This window comes from Vulpes vulpes, chromosome 1 (assembly GCF_048418805.1).
Source record: "Vulpes vulpes isolate BD-2025 chromosome 1, VulVul3, whole genome shotgun sequence".
In the NCBI taxonomy this organism is placed as follows: domain Eukaryota; kingdom Metazoa; phylum Chordata; class Mammalia; order Carnivora; family Canidae; genus Vulpes; species Vulpes vulpes.
In genome coordinates, this window is record NC_132780.1 from 26,113,891 (window position 1) to 26,134,788 (window position 20,898).

Consider the following 20,898-nt stretch of genomic DNA (forward strand, 5'->3'; position numbering starts at 1 on the left):
AAGGAGGCGGCCACCCCACTGCACAAACTTCGGCCAAGTGAAAACCAGCGGGCTCGTGCTCAAGTTCACGTCTTAGCATCAGTTTCGAGCATCAATCCAACCCCCTGAGCCCAAGGATGCACCACGTGTAACTCTGCCACTGGAACCCGGTCCTGTCACAGCACCTGCCAGGCTGCAGAGAGGCCTGAGGGGCACAGAGCGGCCTGCCTCAGTTTCACCAGGAGCAGTCCAGACATCACCCTCTCTCGGAACCTGGCCCTCGCCGTGCGGGCCACCCCGACACGGGCTTCTGTCCTGGAGACCCCTCCCCTGCACAAGGCCACGCCAACCCCCTTGTCTCTGCCCTCTGCTGGGGCACCTTCCACCAGCCACACGAGCCGCATGCTCCTCACCCTTCAAACACACCCAGGCCCACTGGGTAAGTGGCCCTGATCTCCCCGGAAGGATGAGGTCTCCATGGACGGGCCACCGTGGGGTGCTCCCTGGGGGTCTGCATGGTGGGGGGGCTGCATCAGGGTCCCAGCTTGAGAAGGGGGCAAAGGAGCCCAGTGGCGGGAGGAGAGGCCAGCACCCCACAAGCCTGGGGGCTCCTCCTTGGGGCTGTAGGGTCCCTAGTGCCCGGCCCCCAGGCCCCCAGCCTCCCAACCCTCCACTCACTGATGGCGGCCAGTCCTCCTCTCAGACTTCTCACCAGTCCAGTGCCTCCTGCCCCTCCTGCCTCAGCCCTTCCTGCGGGGCCTGCACCCAAACCCCGTGAGCTCGGGCCCCCTGTTCCCTGGCACAGGCTGGGGCCAGGGTGACCACCTCCCGCAGGGGCCCCTCGCCCCAAGCACAGGGAGTAGTGGACACGGTGGGGGGGGGAGGTTTCCCCGGGCACCCATCTGTGCTGAAACATGTCTCTTCCCCACCAGACATGCTGCTCCAGCACCCGTACACGTGCACGTCCTTCAGCTGCAAGGGTGAGCCTGCCACCGGCCAGGCAGGGGCCCCAGGAGCCCAGAGGTGTCCTTCCTCACCTGCTCGCCAGCATGGCCTCGGCCTGCAGCTTCCTGCCCTCCTCCCAGGGGACCCACTGTCTCTCCTCCCCCTCCTCCCAGGGAGCCCACTCCCCCTTCTCCTCCCCCTCTTCCAACCTCTCCTCCTCCTCCTCTCCCCCTTCCAAGGGGGGCTGCTCCCCATCTTCCTCCCATCCTCCCCAGGGGGCCTACTCCCCCCCCTCCTCCCCTCCTCCCAGAGGCCTGCTTTTCCTCCTTCTCCCCTCCTCTCCCTCCTTCTAGGGACTTGCTCCCCCTCCTCCTCTTCTCCTCCCAGGGGCCCACTCCCCATCCTCCTCCCCCTTCTCCCAGGGGGCCTGCTCTCCGTCCTCCCCTCCTGCCCACAGGGCATGCTCCCCATTTTTCTCCCATGGAGAAGCTCCCAGGTCACCCTCTGCTGACCTCGGAGCAGATGGGCCACAGTCTGGTCCTGGGGAGACTCCAGTCACACTGGTATTTGGGAAAGAGGTGAGCCTACCTTGTACTGTGGACCCTGCCCCCCCAGGCCTGCCAGCCGTGAAGCAGGCTGGGCGGCCCCCAGCATGAACTACTGAAGGAGGACTTGTGTGGGGCAGAGAGTGAGTGGACAGCCTGGGCCTGCGGTGCCCACACCCACCCCACCCCACCCCAGCTGAGGCCAGCGTCCTCAGGTGCTAGTCCTCAGTCCTGTGTGGGGTGCAGCGCATGGAGCTCCAGGGACACCTCCACCCGCTGTGTGGGCAGGGCCAGGGTCATAAGAGGGTGAGTACAGGCAGGACCTATCCAGGCTCCCGGCATGGAGGGGGGTGCACCCCAGCTCGGGTGGCAGAAGCCCAGGCACAGACGGCGTAGGGCGAACACGGAGGCATTTGGAGGACACCAGGGATGTCTGAGGACAAAGGGTGCTGCTGCTCAGAGGGCCTGAGCCAGTGACTGATATGATGAGGGTGCCCAGTCAGACACAATACCCAGCTGCGACATGTGTGTACTGGCTACAAATGCATGCAGGGATGCAACTGCATCCCTCCTGTGCACACGTGCACCCCTGCTGTGCACACGCACCCCTCCCATGTATGCATGTACCCCTGCCATGCAAACACTACCCTGCACATGCACACGTGTGCCCACCTGCCGTGCACATGCACCCCTCCCATGCACACATGCACCCCTGCCGTGCATACATATACCCCGCCGTGCACAGGCACCATCCATGCACACACACACACTGCCACATACATGCACCCCCCCACCATGCACACACACTGCACCCCCACGCACATGCACACTCCTGCTATGCACATGTACCCCCCACATGCACACACACACACCCCCACATGCACACACATGTCCCACCATCCACAAAGAAAAGCACTCATGCACAGAAGAAACCCAGGCCATGGCATGTCCCCAACATGATGGTGGAGCCAGTGGGATGTGCTATGGGGCCACTCCCCTGTGGCGACCCTTTGTGTTCAGGGCCTTGTTCCTCAGATGCTACTGCTTCACTTATTTCAATAAACCTTTAAAACTCTGTGTGTGCTGAGGAGTAGTTTAATGCAGTGTGACTGTCCCTCTGTCCCTTGCGTCTGGCTCCCCGCTGCACCTACACCACACTGTCCTCTCTGCTGCCCCTGGCAGCACAGCTATCCTGTGTCCACCCAAATCATCCCCTGCCCACAAGCCATGGGAACGTGTCAGTGTGCACATGGGCTCACAGGTGCACACCCAGGATTGTCGCCATAACATCTCACTGTGTCCCGGAGCACAGGAAAGGGGGTTCCTTCCTCAGCTGTGGAAACATACCACACAGCCACTACCAGTGAGACACTGGTGCACCAAAGGCACCCAGGTCAGTGGGATGGACGCGAGAACCCCCAAAGGGAACCCACGTATGTGAGCCCAGGACACCTTGCAGACTGGAAGCTCAACTCACTGGCCGACTACTTGGTGTAGCACAGTGGAAGGACATAAAATCAGGCTCCTCCGCCCTCAAAAATCTGATCCCACATTATGCGAGAGCATACTAGATGCGCTCAAGAGCTGATCCAAAGTGACAAAGCCCCCGCCAGACAATCGAGAGACAGCCTGGGTGATCTTCCCAGAAGACCCGGGAGCCAGAAACCAGAGGTGACAAGACACACAGTCAGCTGCAAAATGACCTCATGTTGGTGGCAAATGACACAGTGACCCAAGAAAGGGCCAAACAACAGAGCGGGGAGCCCGTATCTTCAGGGCAGAAGGGAATCACCCACGCCTGTGAACATCTACAGACGGCCGAGGAAGGACACGGGCCCAGAACACGAGTGGATGATTCACACACAGAGGGATCGCTGCACCTGTGAGCGAAGAGCCCACCTTGGCGGCACGGGGCCCGCACGTCCTGCAGCTCTGCCCCTTGCAGGCCGACGGTCAGGCAGTCCCCTCGTGCCCGCCGCGCTCAGGGCGGGCACACGGCCTCACGGGGAGGTGGCAGCTGTCAGACACCCGCGCAGATGCATGTGGCACAATCTGTAGAACAAAGAGGCACCCCCCCACCCCGACCAAGCGGTACCTCTCCCTGAAGGCCACGCACTGAATTACAGCCCCTGCGTGTGGCCGCCCTATTTAGGGCAGCACTGTTTACACTGGCTGTGTCTTCCTTTCCTGTGGCGTCTCTAACAAATGACCATAAACTGGGTGGCTCAGAACAACAGAAATCTATTCTCCCGCAGTCCTGGAGGCCGCAAAGTCTAAAATCGGTCTTGCTGGGCTGAAATGATGGGGTCAGCAGGGCCGTGTCCCCTCTGGGGGCTCTGGGGGAGGACCCCCTCCCTGCCTTCTCCAGCTTCTGGTGGCTGCCGGCATCCCTTCATTCGCGGCCATGGCATTAGTCAGGGTCCCCAGGGGCAGAGAATCGATGGGATGTACACACAGAAAGAGATTACTTATTATAAATCATATCACACGGTCCTGCAGGCTGATTGGTCCTGATATGTGCAGTTGGCAAGCTGGACACCCCAGGGGAGCGGAGGACATGAGTCCTAGCTCCAGTCCAGATCTGGGAGCCAGAGACGACGGCGACCCAGCTCAGAGCAGCTGTGCAGCCAGCACGGGAATTCTCACTTACACCGCCTCTCGGCTCCGTTCAGGCCCTCGACTGATTGGACGAGGCCCACCCTCATTGAGGATGACAATCTGCTTTACTCGGTCTTCTGATTCAAACACTAATCCCATCCAGAAACACCCTTGCAGACATGCCCAGAATCCCACTGGACCAAGTATCTGGGCACCGGCGGCCCGCCAAGCTACCACCTAAAACCAGCCACTGTGCCATGCAACTCCAACCCATCTTCTGTCCTCACGTCACGTCCTCCTCTTGTCCTCAACGGCCTGACTCCTGCCTCACTCTCAGAAGGTCACTGTGGTGCATTGAGGGCCCACCAGGCCACCCAGGATCTCGTTCCCATGTCAACACCTTTCACAGAACCACACAGGCATAGACCCTGTGTCTAGACATAGCTGCGCCCAAAGTTCCAGGGACCGGAGCCTGACTTTGTTGATGGTCGTTCTCGAGTTCACAAGGGACCACAGGTCTAATCCGGGAGTGTGGGTGAGTGGCTCCGCGTGGGACTCAGTGCTAGGTCATAAAGGAACCCTGGCCAGGGGGTAATCATCCCTCTTCCCAACCCGATACAGCCACGAGGACAAGATGCAACACCTCCTGTCTGTGACAGAGGCACCAGCCTCTCTCGGGTTACAGGGAGGCAGGGTGCAGACCCTGGCTACTGTGTGCCTGCAAAAATGAGCATCCCCCTGGCCTCAGGGTGGGGCGGGGAGGGGGGTCGTCTACCACCCCAGGTAGTCACTTATCCTGGAGATAGGTACAAAGAGTGTCGGTGCTGAGGTCTGCCCGGGAGCAAGGAGGCGCCTCCTTCCTAAGAGCCCCCCACTCCCACACCACGCAGGCTGCGCACCGTCCTAACAGCCAGCCAGGGCTCCCCTGTGGCTGGCTCTGCCTCCCCCACATGCCCCCCACCCCCGCACCAGCCTCCAGAGGCCTGTGTACCCAGCAGCTCGGAACCCCCTGTGGAATTCCGCCGGGGTGCACCCTGGGACATGTGCCCTGAGCAGCCCACCCTCACCGCCCCGCACACACAGCCACCGAGACCCCTCCCCACCTCCATGCACCACGTCCCACCCCGGGGTCGTAACAGGCCGCCCATCCTGATTCCCACACAGCCAGCTTCACCTGACGGATGGACAGACAGATGGACAGACAGATGGAGGCTCTTTGACAGCAAGCAGCCCACCCGTCTGGAGACCCACACGCTGCTGCAGCAGGTGCCCACCCCTTGGGAGGTCCGCAGACATCGTCCAGTGCCAGGCTTAGGGCCCCAGGCCTTCCTCCCCTCCATGCCTCACCTGACCCCGAGCCTGCCACCCCACCTCCCAAGGTTGAGACGCTTCCTAGGGGCTCGGGGAGCTGCCCCCACGGGACCCTCCATGCTTCCAGCTGCTCTGCCCAGCCCCAGGGCATCCTCGACCCCCACCCACCCCAACTCAGTCAGCAAGTCCCCCGACTCTGCTCCCGGGGAAGGCCCAGCCGGCCACCCTCCCACCCTGGCTGCTATAGCCAGCCGGCCTGTGCCACCACGTCCTCTCCAGACCACCTCGCAGCCCCCCTGCCCCCACCATGTCCCATGCCCCGGAAGCCGTGGGCCACCCAAACCCTGGGCTCCAGGCTCCCACCTCGGCATCCCCAGTGCCAAGCAGCTCCCAGGTTCCCCTTGTGCCCCGAACACGGGAGGCCCGCTGCAGCCTCAGGGTCTTTGTGGCTGCTGTTCCCTCCCGCCTGGAGCGCTACTCCCCAAACCCAGGCGCAGCCCGTCTCCCCTTTCCCAACCACCCTCCTCAGCGAGGCCCTCCTTCCCGGTGCGCCCTCCGCTGGGCTTCCCTCCTGTGCTCCCGGGACCACCTCACGGCTCGTAACCCACTTACTGGTCCCGCGGTCGCTCTGTCCTCCCCGACACCGGAGTGCACACCCCATGAGGAGGCCCCATTGCCCAGCAGGGGAGATCAGCGCACAGACGGGGTCTGGAGGGGCCAGGGGGGAGCTGGGGCTTGCTGCCCTGGGCCAGCCAGGCCATCCCAATGCCGCGCCCAGGCTGTGTGTGCCCCAGACGGCAGCGGGCCGAGGGGAGAGCCTGGGGACGGGCATGTGGACGAGAACGCGGCTGACGCCCCAGCAGCAGGTGATGAAAGGCCCATTTCACTGGCTTCACCCACGAGCATGACAGCAGCGCCAGAGCAAAACGGGCCATTGTGGGATATAAATAGCCCAGCCAGATGTGGACCCGCCTGCAGGGTGCTCCCCAGGGCTCCAGCCCAGCCCCCCATCAGCAGGGCCCCGGGAAGCCACAGCAACCCTGCACCCAGAGACAGGACAGGGTCCCCTGCCGACCCCCCTCCCGCCAGGACAGGGTCTTGTGCCCGTCCCCCTCCCACCAGGACAGGGTCCTGCGCCCGTCCCCCTCCCACCAGGACAGGGTTCCGTGCCCATCCCCCTCCTGCCAGGACAGGGTCCCGTGCCCGTCCCCCTCCCACCAGGACACAGCCAGCAGTTCGCCGATGCCACTGCCACACAGCGTGTGCAGGAGGTGGTCGTGTAGAGGCCAGGCTGCGGGCCATGGCTCGGCCCCTTATGCACAGCACACAGGGACACAGGTGCAGGGATCGGGGAGCCAGGGTGGCCCTTCAGGGACCGAACACGTTCACAAAGCAGGGGGCTGGGTCCCCCCGCAGGAGATGCAGTCTGAGCACCAAGCCCATGTCTGGCAAGGGTCGCCCCCCATGAGTCAGTGCGGCAGGGATGCAGGACCAAGGAGGCTCACAGGGGCTCTTGCCCTATACTCCAGGCCCCAAGGACCCGTGACGAATCAGCATCCCCACCCCTGGGCCGGCCTGACAGATGCGGGAAGTCACAGAAGTGGTCCAGGGCGCCTGTGTGGCTCCGTCTCTGAAGCGTCTGCCTTCAGATCAGGTCATGATCTCAGTGTCCTGGGATCGAGTCCTGCATCGGGCTCCCTGCTTGGCAGGGAGTGTGCTCCTTCCTCTGCCCCTCCCCCTGTTCGTGCGCACATGCGCTTGCACTCTCTCTTTCTCTCTTAAATAATAAGTAAAATGTTTAGGAAAAAAAAAGTAGTCCAGATCCGTGCTTCCAACAGAAATGCCAGGTGAGCCACATGTGTCATTTCAGATGCACCCAAAAGTCACACTGAAACAGTAAGAACAAACAGGTGATGTTAGCTCTTAGAACATACTTCGTTTAGTCCAATACACATCCAAAGCACGATCACAGGTAGCTCCCAGCATCATGAACAGAACCACCTCCGGTCAGTCCCTCCTGACCCTGGGCCTTTACAGCCAGTGCTGTTATCCACGCCCATAGCTCTGACCAGCCACTGCACCGGCTCCGTGCCCCCGTGGTGTCGGACCGTGCAGCAGGTGTGATGCATGAGCAAGTGGTATCGTCCCCGTGAGGCTCTGATGTCAGAGCCAGTGCGGGACCAGCTGTGGCCGACAGTGTGGCAGCTCCTGGTCACCACAGACCCAATGGGGTCAGCGCTGTGCAGCTGTCACGGCCAGAGGGCCTGCCCCCCAGTCCTGGCTCCAAGGAGCCCCGGCCTCAGCAAGGTGCACGCACAGCTCCGCCCATGCCTCATCAGCGGCCTGTTGGTTGGCCTGTCGTTCAGTCTGTACCGCCGGCCTTGGGTTGGACTTTGGGCTAAGACCATGTGCAGACCCGAGCTGGGAGGAAGTTGGTTCCACACTGATGTTAACCAGTTGTGAAATGTGAGCCCCTCACATACACAGCCTTCAGACACGAAAAGTCCAGACCACTCACCGTCAGATCAGCACCACGGGACCCTGGGTGCCCTCAGGGGTGGTCCTGGGCCACGTGGGGGTGACCGCATCCCGGGGCTGCAGCTGAACCACCAGACAGACCCTCCCAGGTCCTCAAACACACACATAGCAGTCCCTCTCCCCACGCTGCAGGACACCGCACGCCACCTGCTGTGCACGAAGCACCCATCCCACGGACAGTGGCCCCCCCACGGATGGCCCCCCCCACCCCCGGCAGCCAGGTGGCCCGCACCACGGCTCGGCAAGACCGTGGGATTGTTAGCTATCCGGCGCCAACACAACAAAGGTGCTCAGGGCAGATGGCTCTCTGCCTCCCATCAGCGCGTCTGCCCAGGCTGTACGACTTTGGGTCTGACAGAAAAATTGCAGGTGAGACATAAAACTACATCCGTTGCAGACAGGCGTCCCTGTGGACCCTATCCCAGGAAGCCATGGAGGCCCTCTGGGCCCACTGGGTCACATGCTCCAGGGAAGCTCACCTACAGGTGGCACCCCCTGCACCCCGACCCTTGGCCCTCGAAGCCAGCCTCCCAGACGGCTAGTCCCTGTGACACGGGCAGCACCCCTTTGGGGTTCAGGCTGTGTCTCTCGGACCCTAGTCAGATGGACGGACCATGCTGGTGATGGAAGATTGCCTCCGCTCTGTCCCCACACAGAGAACCCACTGATGCAAAGCTTCCTCCAAACCACCTCAGGCTGGAAAAGCGAATCCCTCACGTGAGCCGATTTTCTGCTCGGACACGCATTCTAGAATCTACTTTTAAATCTAAGTGTTCCCTTTTAATGTGCCTTTTGCAAGCAGACGATTTGTGATGTGAAAGGTTAACGCCAGAGCAGGGGGTTTTCTGACGTGGGGGGGAGAGCCCCTTTGGCCCCCCGAGTCAGGGTAGGCCAGGGTAGGCCAGGCTAGGCCCCCAAGAGCCCCAGCAGGGCAGGCTTCCTGGGGAGGATGCAGTGGGGGACTCAAACCTCCCATGGACTGCAGACTTCTGAGGCTCAGTCTCAGGGGTCATGTGTGCAGGAGCCAGGGCTCCCATTACCAATGGGAAGCCTCTTCTAGAAGCAACACGGCCCAGGACCATCCGGAACCTTGCAGAGGCATATGCTGGCTACGGGTAAGGACGGGGATCGGGGACAGGGGTTCACAGCCGAAGTTCCCATTCCAGTGGACACTCAGTAGGGCATAAAATTAAGAGAGGCTCTGGAGAGAGGATTAAGAAACATAGCTCGGCCCCCAGGATCCCCGGGTTAGAGATGCTGAGCACACAGCGGCTTCTGTGCACATGCAGCCTCCCTGGGGGGCCAAGGTGCGGTTCTATAGCAGACAGAAGATTCACAGGCTGGATTTAAGGGACACCGGTAACAGTCAGTGACCTGCTTCTCCTGGCAGCTGATTCAACTCGGTCTGGTCAGGATGGGAAGCTGTCAACCTTGGCTAAGACCCGGCTGCAGCTCCAGAAGCTACAAGCACCCTGACTCCACCTGACGCTGTCTGCAGAGCCCATGACGGTGCGGGTGTGGAGCCGCACAATGAACACCGGGCGGCAGGCCCTGGGAACTCAGCTTCTCGCCGGTGCAGACATGGGGACATCTCACCAGCTCCACCCTGAAGCCCAGGTATGGTGCAGAAAGTAGGGTCCCTGGCCATCCAGTATTGACAACAGGGGCACCTGCCACGCTAGGAAGTGGTCCCCACGCTCTTGCCTCTTGTGGGCATGAGCAGCAACGAGAGACTGACCCAACGCGGAGGTGGTTTTCCTGGTGGCACATCTACATAACACAAGCCCTGCCTTCTTTACAAGACAGAATCTTTTAAAAGGCGATGGATGTGGGGACCTGGGGGGCTCAGTGGGTGACACGTCTGCCTTCAACTCAGGTCATGATCTCGGGGTCCTGGGATCAAGTCCCGCATTGGGCTCCCTGCTTGACAGGGAGGCTGCTTCTCCCTCTCCCTCTGCTGCTCCTCCTGCTTGTGCTCCTTCTCACTCTCTCTCTCAAATAAATAAATAAAATCTTAAAAAAAAAATAAAGCTGTTGGAAAATATTACAACCGAGGGAATGATCACAGCCCGAGAAAGCAGGCTGCAGTCAGGGCGGAAGCCCCCCGCTCAGAGCAACCAGCCGACAGCAGCCGGCACGGAGGGCTGGCCACACCGTCCAGAAGCACCTGCAGCTCGCACCTGCTGCAGCCCACACGGCCCCCGCCTCCGCCACGCCAGCCCTGCTCAGGGACAGGCTCCGTCCCCCAGGAAGCCACCCCGTGGGGCCCTCAGAGGCTTCCTCTTTCTGCTCAAAGTCACAACCCCTCGTTTGGTGCTGCTGTTTGGGGAGAGCCGGGCCAGACCCGTCGTCCCCATGCGCTGCAGGGGCAGGAAGAGCAGGAGTCACACTGACACACGTCAAACCTGCTGGTCCTGCTGTGACTCAGGCCCCTTACAGGTTCAACCTGCACAAAGCAGAGGCTTCAAACAGAATCACACTTGAGTCTTGCATCTGCTGGGAGCAGGGGGTGCAGGGGCCGGGGCGGGGGGTGGTCCATATCCTCCTGGAGGACAGGCCAGACCAAGTCCTGGCCACCACCACAGGGGCCCAGCGCGTCCCGCGGAGGAGATTCTGCTCTGCTCAGCAGACGCTCACGACTACGATGCATGCCCAGGGACGCCAAACGATGGAGCATCTCTTGCTTCTTCTCAGATCTACTTCACTGCTTGGCGCTGAGCCCTACCAGCCGCTGAAAACCTCTCACACGGTCGACACAGCCCCAGGCACATGAAAATGACCTGGTGCATGCTGTCCCAGCACAGCAGAGTGCCAGCTGGGTGACTCGCCTCCACCCAAGAGACAAGACTGGGAAAGTCCACGTGGGGTGCTTGCCCTGCCCCCCATGACCGGATTCTCAGCCCTGGTGTCCCACAGGGCGCAGGCCAGTGAGGACCTCAGGCCCACTGGAAACTGTGGCTTAGCCAAGGGCAGGACAGTTGTCAAAGGTCATTTGAAAAATAACCACGGGTTAAAAATGTTGTTTGACTCATTACTCATGAGGAACCAATGAGGTGTTCCAGACTCTTCAAAGGAGAAGTAGAAAACAGACGGGGGAGGGTGGGGGAGGTGGGGGTGACCGCCTGAGGGGGACGGGACTTCCCTGGGATGACAGAGTGTCCTGGAACCAGGCGGTGGCTGCACCACACTGGGAATGTCCCAAATGCCCCTGGACTGTGCACTGAAACATGGTCAGCCCCATAAGACACTGGTGAAGGAATCCTGGAACTGCCTCCAGCAGGTGCAAAGCGGCCCTTCCCGGGGGACGAAGTCCACGGTGCGGCCAGTGGACGGGATGACGCATGCGCATCCCTGCCGAGGGGTCCGTCCATATGGCCTTTGACTGCGTGCAGCGTCGGAAACTGGACAAAGACAAACGTCAGGGGCTCTGACCCTCCACTCACACCAGCTCACTGCACCATCCCAGGTGGGGAGCGGGGAGGGGCGGGGCTTTGGGTCCCGGGCCAGGTGAAGGTGCAGAGTGAGATGGGGAGGAGTGTGCGGGGAGAAGGAGCCTGGGGCACGCTCCGAGGCAGCTGACACGCAGACTGCCAAACGCACGCACAAAAGGAAAGACCCCCCCCCACTCAGAAGAAAAGCCACAGTGACGGCTCAGGTCTGAGCTCACCCATCTTCCAAAATAAGGAAGCCTGACACCAAGTCATCTCTAGAAATGCCTTCTCTGTCTGCCAGATGAGACTTCTCTCCAGGAATCTCCAACACCACAGGGAAGGCCGCCCCTTGTGCGAGTGAGGGGTCCCCGCATCCCTACGACCCCTCCAGGGCGTGTGCACCTGCCTGGACACGCTGATGCTCCAGACCACATGACAACGGTGACCGTTCTCTCGTTCAGAGAGGCCATCCAGGGACGAGAGTGGTCACTCGCTTCTGTCCAGAGCACACACCGCATCAGGTCGTGAGGGCACGTGCTTCCTCTGCACGGGGCCAGGTGAGGGGACATCCGGATGGAGGCCCGGGGCACCCAGGGAATGGATCCCCTGTCCTCATGAAGAGCTGAGCGGTGACTGCCAGGCCACAGGCTCTCCTTGGAGGCGTGAGAGGAAGACGTCGAAAGGTGTGGACCCCGCGTCAACAACCAGAACCTTCTGCAAGGGTGGGGCTGCACTTGCACGGCCCTTGGTCCTCTGTCACCGCATAACCAAGAGGCTCTAAGCCATGAGCTCTGGAAAGCACGGCCCGAACAGAGTTGTCACTCTTTTACAGCACCCAGAATGCAAGACTCGCCTGTCACCAACCTCATGGGAAAGACCAAATTATTAATCCACAGAGTTAACGGCACAGAATCTCCGTGAAGAGGAGGGGACACCCCTCTCCTGTGCCCTGGCCTGCCTCCGTCCTGGTGGCCACGTGTGGACTCTCCCCGGGAGAGTGTGCCCTCCCAGGCCCGTCTCCTGAGATGTCAGCGTCGGAAGACCCTGGGCTCCCACACAGGGTGCCCCTCAAGGCAGCTTGCGGCCTTTAGTGCCTACGATCCCGCGCCCAGGAGACCGGGGCCCGCAGGCCCTAACTCTCCCAGTGGAGGCTGATTCCAATTCCTTCCTTTCTGGACTTCCTACAGGAAACACATGCTACTTCTATAATGAGGCTGGAAATCACACCCAGAGAGGTTACTTGTCTTATCAGCTGCCTCAGGGACAGGGGCGCAGGGAGCATACCCCACACCACCGCAGCCCCTCAAGGTCCGCACCATTGCTGAGCCTGGGGGACTTTGCCTGGAGTTTCCCAACACAGGCTGAGCTGCCACAGGGCGGACAGCGAGACAAGCAGCCGAGGCGGTCCCCGTGCCGGGCCCGGTCACCCCCATGCTCCTGGAAATCAGGCAGAAACCGTGCACCCCAGATCTGCAGCAGGGCCCACACAGGACAGCACGTTGCCATGACAGATCATTCTGTGTCTGCAAAATCTCATCCTCCTTCTATTGTTCATAAATCCCTCCCCTGCCCTAAAGCCCTGAGTGACACAGATCTTTTAATTGAATGAAGCAAAATTAATTTTGCTTGAGGAATTCCTAAACAGCTCTGACCTTTGCCCCCCCAGGGGATGACGCCCTAGGTCAGCATCTCCGGTCTATAGTCTGTGTACCCCGCAAACTCCATGCTATACCCCAGGCCCCATGTGATGGTGCGAGGAGCTGGGCCTTGGGGTGCTGACAGGGTCATGACAGCAGGGTCCCCGTGGATAGACTAGTGCCCTTTAGAGACCCCAGGAGCCCGGCCCCCTCCACCACAGGAAGACACGGCAAGGCGCCTGGGCCCTGGAAGTGCTGCCGGCACCCTGGGCTCGGACTTCCAGCCTCCAGGACCGTGTGAAATAAGCGTGTGTTGTTGAGAAGCCACCCAGTCTGCGGCAGCGAGAACGGACTAACATAGGAACCGAAACCCACAGCTTTTGTCATTTTGGAACATCTACCTTAGGGTTCACGATGATCACATGGCGTAGCGTATGTGTGAGGATGTGCTGACACATACCTTGCGCTCCTGGCCCGGCCCCATGAACACCAGCCAAGCAATCGCTGCTTAAACCTCTAAAAACACCGGAAGCTCTGTGTGGACGTATTTTGCCAGGGGGTAAAAATCAGCAGCCCAGCTGTGGCCTGACTGGATATGGGAGGAGCGGGTGTTAATCCGCAGTGTGGACACTGTGCCCGGAACGGCCCCCTTGAGTGTCCAGAATCAGGGGCAGACTCGGCCCACCCTGTCAGGAGGCTCTCCCTGAGGGAAACTGCTCCCTGGCCCCAACCTGGCGCTTCTGCAAACACATGGAGATGCGCAGGACACTGGGGTGCCATGCACTAACTTTCCGCCCCGGGCACCAAATGCTGCCCCATGGGATCTCGTGCGCTATCCCCTGTGGGGTACCTGGGAACCCAGGAACCCTGCTTAGGGGGATGACCCAACACCTTCAGCTGCTGTGATACCCTGTTCTGAAGGTTGTGTTTCAAATACAAGATCTGACTCGTTCCCAGTATCTGGAGAAAGAGCTGCTACCCCTGCGGACGGACCCCAGAATCAGGCCGACAGGTAAGGAAATCTGCCGACCCCGCTGGGCACACCCAGTCAGAGACATGCTGGGGATGCTCTGATTTCTCAATGACCTCAGCGCACCAAAGCTTACCCACAACAAAACGGACAACCTGAACGATACCATAAGCACCCAAGAACGTGAATTTGTAGTTAAGAACCTTCTGGAGAAGACAAATCCAGACCCAGATGCGCTTACCGGCAAATTCTACCAAATGTTTACAAACACACAGCAGTCTTACGCCATCTCTTCCAGAAAACAGAAGAGGAAAAAAGTTTCCCAACCTCAAGGAGGCCAGCATTACTCTGAGAACAAACCAGACGAAACCAGCATAAAAGATCGCAGAGCATTGATCCTCATGAGCACAGACCCAAAAATCCTCAAGAAAATATTGGTAAATGGAACCCAGTAACATATGTAAAGGCGCGCCATGACCGAATAGGGTTTATCCCCGGATGTGAGGCAGGCTCAACATGCGAAAATCAGTAGATACAGCATCCTGGGGGCCCACGGAAGAAAAAAACACACGAGGGATCAACTTCTGTAGGAAAAGCATCTGACTTAACTCACTATTTACTCATAAGATCTCTCAGCAAACCAGGCAGAGGAGGCGCGCCCACACCCACAGAGGGTGTCTACAAAGAAACCTTCAGCAGACGATGAGGTAGCATGTGTGTGTGTGTGGGGGGGGGGGGGACACTGAACGCCGGGCCCTAAATCAGGGCCAAGGTGGGACAGCTCCTCTCTTTGTACCCATCTGACTCCGTGGAGGCCTGGCTCGTGAGAAGGAGCAATAAAGATATATAAAATGCATACAGATTAGCAAGGAAGAACTAAAAAGGCCTTTTCAGAGACAGGAGGATTGTCTATGTTGAAAAACTGAAGGAGGGACGCCTGGGTGGCTCAGTGGTTGAGCATCTGCCTTCGGCCCAGGGCGTGATCCCGGGTACCGGGATCGAGTCCCACATTGGGCTCCCCACAGGGAGCCTGCTTCTCCCTCTGCCCCTCTCTCTGTGTCTCTCATGAATAAATAAATAAAATCTTAAAAAAAAAAAAAGAACCATACACCAAAGGCCACTTTCACTGTCTATTCACATAAAATATAAAGAAAAAAAAGAGTAGAAGGACCTCCGAGTTCTGCACATTTGGCTTTGGGCCACCATGATGAAGCAGATCTCAACAGAGTGAGTCAGACGAACTTTTTAGCTTTCCCAGAACATGTAAAAGGTACATGTGTAACAGCGTTGTGTCTGAAACACAGCACACATACCTGTGTTACAAGAACTTTACTGCTAGAAGCCACAAACTGTCATCTGAGCATTGAGCCGGGCATCAGCGTGGATCCCAGAACGAATATCATCATCACGAAAAGGTCTGAAATAGCGTGAGAATGACCAGAGTGGGACACAGAGACACACAGTCGGCAGTGATGCTGACAGGCTTGCTCGACACGCGCTTGGCCACAAACCCTCAGTTTATAAACAGCACAGTTTCTGCAAAGTGCGGTGGAGGGAAGTACAGTAAAATAAGGGGTGTGTGTGTGTATAGACAGAATTGAAATTATTATTATTATTTTTTTTAGAGAAGAGGAGGGGGGGTGGGGAGGGGGCAGAGGGAGAGGGAGAGAATCCCAAGTAGACTCCCCACTGAGCGCAGAGCTCAACCCAGGACTCGATCCCATGACCCTGAGATCACGACCTGAGCTGAAACCCAGAGTTAGACGCTCAGCCGACTGAGCTGCCCAGGTGCCTCTTGGTTAAAATGTTTTAAAAACACTTTTATTTCTGGCCAGACACGGACAAATACTTTATAACTCCATCTGTCTGGGGTCCCCCAAGGGGTCGAACTCCCAGACGCAGAGTGGAGAGGGGGTGGGCGCCAGGGGCTGGGGAGGCTGGGGGGTTGGTATCCACCGGGGACATACTTTCTGTTCCAGGAACGTGACAAAGTCCTGTGGATGGACGGCGGTGGTGGTTACACAACAACGTGAATGTGCTTCATGCCGCTGAACTGGGCTTTAGAAGGGTCAATGTTACATGATGTGTGTTTTATCACAGTAAAGGCCCCTTTATCTCCCTCAGAAAAGCAGGTTTACAGAACCGTGTTTGTATACACAGAAAACCATGGAGCCAGCTGTGAAAGTGAGCAGGGAAGGACTTGCACGGTGGCTCAGCTAGAGATGGACAGCGGCTAGGCTTGGCCTGCACCGCGCCAGGCCATCCCTACACACCTCGTGCACCGGGTGCCCTCACACTTGGGCCACAGTCTGTTCCTACTGTCCTCGGGACCAGATTGGATGTCACAGTCACTCTGTCCAGTCCTCTGGATTGTCCAGGAATCACGGTTTGCTTCCGTGATTGAGCAGCTGACAGCTCAGCGCCCGCACGTGCCTGGTCTGAAGCAGCAGTCTGCAGGTTCAGCCACCCTGGGCTGGCCAGACCCTCGTCCCCAACCTTGTTTGGACACACGGCCACGGAGACTCCGGGCAAACCAGTTAGGGGCAGATGAGGGGACCCTCTGCCTCTTCTCTGCCTTGGGGGGACCCCCCAGGGGAGGTGGCAGGGACACAAGGGGGTCACGGCCCCACTGTGGCATTTCTGGGTCCATGCTCACAATTTAGAAAGCCTCCAGCTGGGATGCCTGGGTGGCTCAGTGGTTGAGCATCTGCCTTCAACTCAGGGAGTGACCCCAGGGTCCTGGGATCAAGTCCCCCATCAGGCTCCCTGCAGGGAGCTTGCTTCCCCCTCTGCCTGTATCTCTGCCTCTCTCTGTGTGTCTCATGAATAAATAAAATCTTTTTTAAAAAACGAATAAATAAAAAGAGAAAGCCTCCAGCCACCCTGCGGACACACAGGAAGCTGCTCCCGGGCACGAGTCCTCCCACCACCCCATGGGCTGCCAAGAAGTATCGCCCTGATCATGTCCACGTGCCAATCGCAGCCCGGGGACACCTGGCACCAACAAACACCGCCGATAAACACTGTATGACTCACTCCCCGGCTCCACGAGCTGCAAGCACTTCAGCGGGAATCATCCCCCCCCCCCCCAAACTCCGGGCTACAGCCAGAGTCAAGAAACCACTGTCATTGTAATCCAAATAAGCACACCACAAAGATAATTCTGGACACATAAACACAAACCGGTTTGAATGTCTCCGAGTTCCAATATGCAGCACACAGATGTGCGAGCCACGTCCATACTCTCTGGACACTGCTCCGGTTTCTTCCTCTTCCAGGACCGGGGCCTCTCCCCATCTGAATTCCTGGCACAACCCAAAAGCTTCATCTCCCAAGCACTCTGTGCACCTCCTTAGCTCTTCCCGGAACAGCCTGGCGGAGCACGGGGCCGAAAGCACCGAGTATCATCAGGCACCTATGACCCGGCCCCCCTCCCAACACACGTGTGTCCCTCAAAGGGGAGAACTCAGGACGCATCTCTATGTAATTCACCATGTCCCTCCTGGACAAGCCTTTCCACCGTGAAACGTGGGGCTGATGTCAGGTCTCAGGTCTGTCCTCAGGGGAGCCCCTTGGGGTTCCGGCTGGTGAGGCCCCGGGATGCCTGGCCAGGCCACAGTGGAAAGTTCTAGAAGGCACTTCTGAGAAGAGCAGTCGGTGTGTTAGACCCTGGGGGCGGGCCTGGAGCTGCCATGCCACTTGGGCACCTGCAGTTGCCACCAGACTCTGGTCCTCCTGCACCGGCATATTCCAACTGCACCCCAGTGGGCAGGGTCAGGTTCGGGGCACCCACAGAGCTCCCCGCCAGCCCTGCAGGAGGATCAGGGCCTCTGGGCCATGACCACCAGAGCAACCGCAAAGAGGTGCAGCCCAGGCTGCCCAGAAAGGCCTCACTTTTCTAAAATAGTGAGACCACTGGCTTCATGGGAAGTGCTTACACTGCACCCCCAAGCCCCCTGGGAGCACGGGGAGGCCTGCAGCCCCAGGGTTCTGGGGTCATGGCCCTGACACCTGTGTCCCCAGATGCTTGCCTACCACACTGCTGGCCCCACTGAGCCCCTCCGAGCTCCGCGACCAGCCCGCTCACTCATCCATCCATCCACCATTCCTCTTTTACCTCCAACACCATACCTAGTGGAAAAGAAAGAAACCATTTCCCTGACCGTTTGGGGGGATGCAGGGGGCACAGCTCCCTGCTCTTGACTTGTTCCCCAAGCAGGTTGTTTCCAAACCCACACGAATGGTAGGCTGAGCCCGTCCCGGGACACCACACTGCTTTTGTCCTGTTGACCGTGATTATTTATCATCAACCTAACCAAGAGGCCTGATAAGAGCATGCCAGGCGGCCAGGAGACCAGGAGACCAGCCTCAGCCCCTCACAAAGGTCAGGGACCAGATGACTTTTTCCAAAAAAAAAAAAGGGCACAGCACCAAGGCTTCTGGTGAATACACCTCCTCCAGTGCAAGCCGGAACATGAGGCCTGTTCTGGAGGGGGGCTGATAGGACTCACCCCCAGAGGTGCCCTGAGAGGCACTCAGGCCTTTGCACGGGGCCAGAGGCTGCAGGTCCAGGGGGGCCCGCGCCAGTGCATATGGGTTCTGCTCATGCACATGCTCCCAGCACCATCCAAATGCATGAACTGTCACCTTCCTCCATGCCAACGCTGGCCCCACGGCACCTGGGGACCAGCCACGAGTCCTGCCTGCTGAGGGAATAGGCTGCTCCCCATCCCCACACACCCGCATCCTGCCACGGGGCCGAGGCTCTTGGGGACGCTGATCAGCCTGGGGCTGACTTCACGTGTGAGTATGGCTGAACCACAGCAGCCAGGGACTTGGTCAAGCTCTTCCCAAGGTTTCCGTGAAGGGGTTTATGACCAATGTGAACATCTAAATCAGGAGACCTCAAGTAAAGCACATCACCCTCGACAACGCGCGTGGGCCTCATCCAATCAGTGGAAGGTCTTAGTAGGAAAAAAGGCCGTGAGTAGTAGGGCGTGTCTCCAGGCATCCGGGGTCTCCACCTGCTGGCCTGGCCTGTGGATTTCAGGCCACTAGCCTCCCCGATTACACGAGCCAATCCCGTAGAATACAACTTTCTCTGCTTCTCTCTCAGTGCACACCACCACGCACATGTGCCCACACGCCCGCTGTCGGTTCTCCGTCTCTGAAGAATGTCGCCTGAGATAACAGGACACAGCTTCTGAGATGTCACCCAGCTTGGACCACCCCCACATCTGAGCAGAACCTCCCCACAGAGAGACAGCGGCCCCCGTGAGCACATGGCGCCCCATGAAGGGCTCGGGGTCAAAACCTTGTGTGCAGATGACCGAGGACTTACCACCCAGCATGGGGAATGTGGGGTCAGGGTGCACAGCTGCCTCCCAGGAGGACACGCTGCGTCACGTATGACGTGGAGGGGAGTTTCCCCCCATGTGTGACCTTTCCAGACAAGCAGGAGGTATGGAGGGGCCGGGGTGGGGAGGGGGGTGACCTTCCTCATTTGGCTGGAAATACAATTAAGATGGATGGAAAGCAAGTTCTAGTAAGCCTCCTCACAGACAGACTCCTAAATCAGTGACGGCCTGTGGAACACAATCCTTGAGATGTGCTGTGCACTACTTCCAGGAACACGCGTGCCACATGTGCCCACACGTCTGCACACACACACACGGCCAACTACAAACACTGCCAATTCCTTTCCCTGGGTGCCACGCTCCCCGGGGCCAAGCTGGCACGGCTGAAGCTGACAAGGTGACCCAGAGCGTGGACACCAGGTGCCTGGGTCCCTGGGGACACGCCCGCACACACCACCACCACTGACGGGCCTCAGGAAGCAGGTGATGGCCCCGCTGGTCTCCAATCAAGGGCATCACGTCCGTTTAACAACTTACGGGTAATTTGTATGCTTTCCCAGAAAAGTCCTCCATATAAAAATACTCACTGACACACATGAGGAGTGGTGGTCAAGGACGTGGGAGACAGGAAAACACCCGAGTTTCCACCTTGGGGTGAGGGACGCAGGCATATGGCCCTCACCGCACCGCGGGTGGCGTCACAGCACATCACGGAGCCCGCGGGTCTACGCCACAGCACTGTGTGGGAAAAGCACGCTGCAGGGCCCTGCAGGAGCGGCCACAGCTCTGGGAAACCGGCCGTATGCACGTGTTCGGTGTGTGCACCTGCGTGCAAACACACGAGCGAGAGAAGGGCACAGGCCGAGCTCGGACGCACGGCGGGCCACAGCGTGCAGCCCGCACACGTGGAGGAGGGGCACTCTTTCTCCCTCTTCCACGTAAGAAAAACACCATTAAAATAAAGGAAAAATCAGTCAGCATATTTGCTTTCCTGTTCACACTCAAGATTTGACAAGTATTTTTGTAGAAATGCTACTTAAAAGAGAGCCCCGGCGGCAGAGATAAAAACTCACATGAAAAGACAGGAGGCCCTTTCCTGTTTCCCCTCTGAGTCAATGAAAAATTATTTCACCAAGCGGCGAGTTTCCACTGCGCTCTCGCCTCTGTCGCGGCCCACGAGGGCAGGAGGCAGCCGTGGTTTCCACTTTCCTGCTGATAACGCGGCTCTGAACTACATCCTGGAGAAAGTGACAGCCTGCCAGCCCCGGCGCCCGCCCCTGGCCCCTCGACGTCCTGGGCCTTCCAGTGTGCCACGGCGGGTCCCCAGAGCCTCCCCGGTGCCCGCGGACACCACCTGACCGGAACCAGGGTGTTTGCTGACGTCACTAGGTTAAGGTCACGGAGTTAAGATGAGATCATCCTGGGTCATCGGCGGGGTCCCTGAACCTACTGACAAGTGTCCTCATGAGAGACACACAGAGGAGAGACCCAGACACCGAGGAGCAGCCATCGGAGGACGGAGACTGAGACTGGACATGAGTGAGGGGCAATCGGAGCCCCCAGAGGCTGGAAGGGGCAGGAAGGACC

General features: G+C 59.1%; 1 protein-coding gene across 3 annotated transcripts in view; it reads right to left on the bottom strand.

Annotated features, from left to right (window-relative positions):
- SEMA4D (semaphorin 4D) overlaps nucleotides 1-20,642 on the bottom strand; it is a 73,352-nt gene extending 52,710 nt beyond the window's left edge. For 2 of the 3 annotated variants that reach the window (XM_025984146.2, XM_025984145.2), the window contains exon 1: nucleotides 5,991-6,328. In XM_025984146.2, the coding sequence (XP_025839931.2) occupies nucleotides 5,991-6,313 (323 nt within the window). In that variant the 5' untranslated portion in view covers nucleotides 6,314-6,328. Of the gene's footprint in view, nucleotides 1-5,990; nucleotides 6,329-20,384 lie in introns of those variants that run through there. The other variant, XM_072761205.1, reaches the window with a different exon arrangement.
- Between the last annotated feature and the right edge of the window lie 256 nt (nucleotides 20,643-20,898).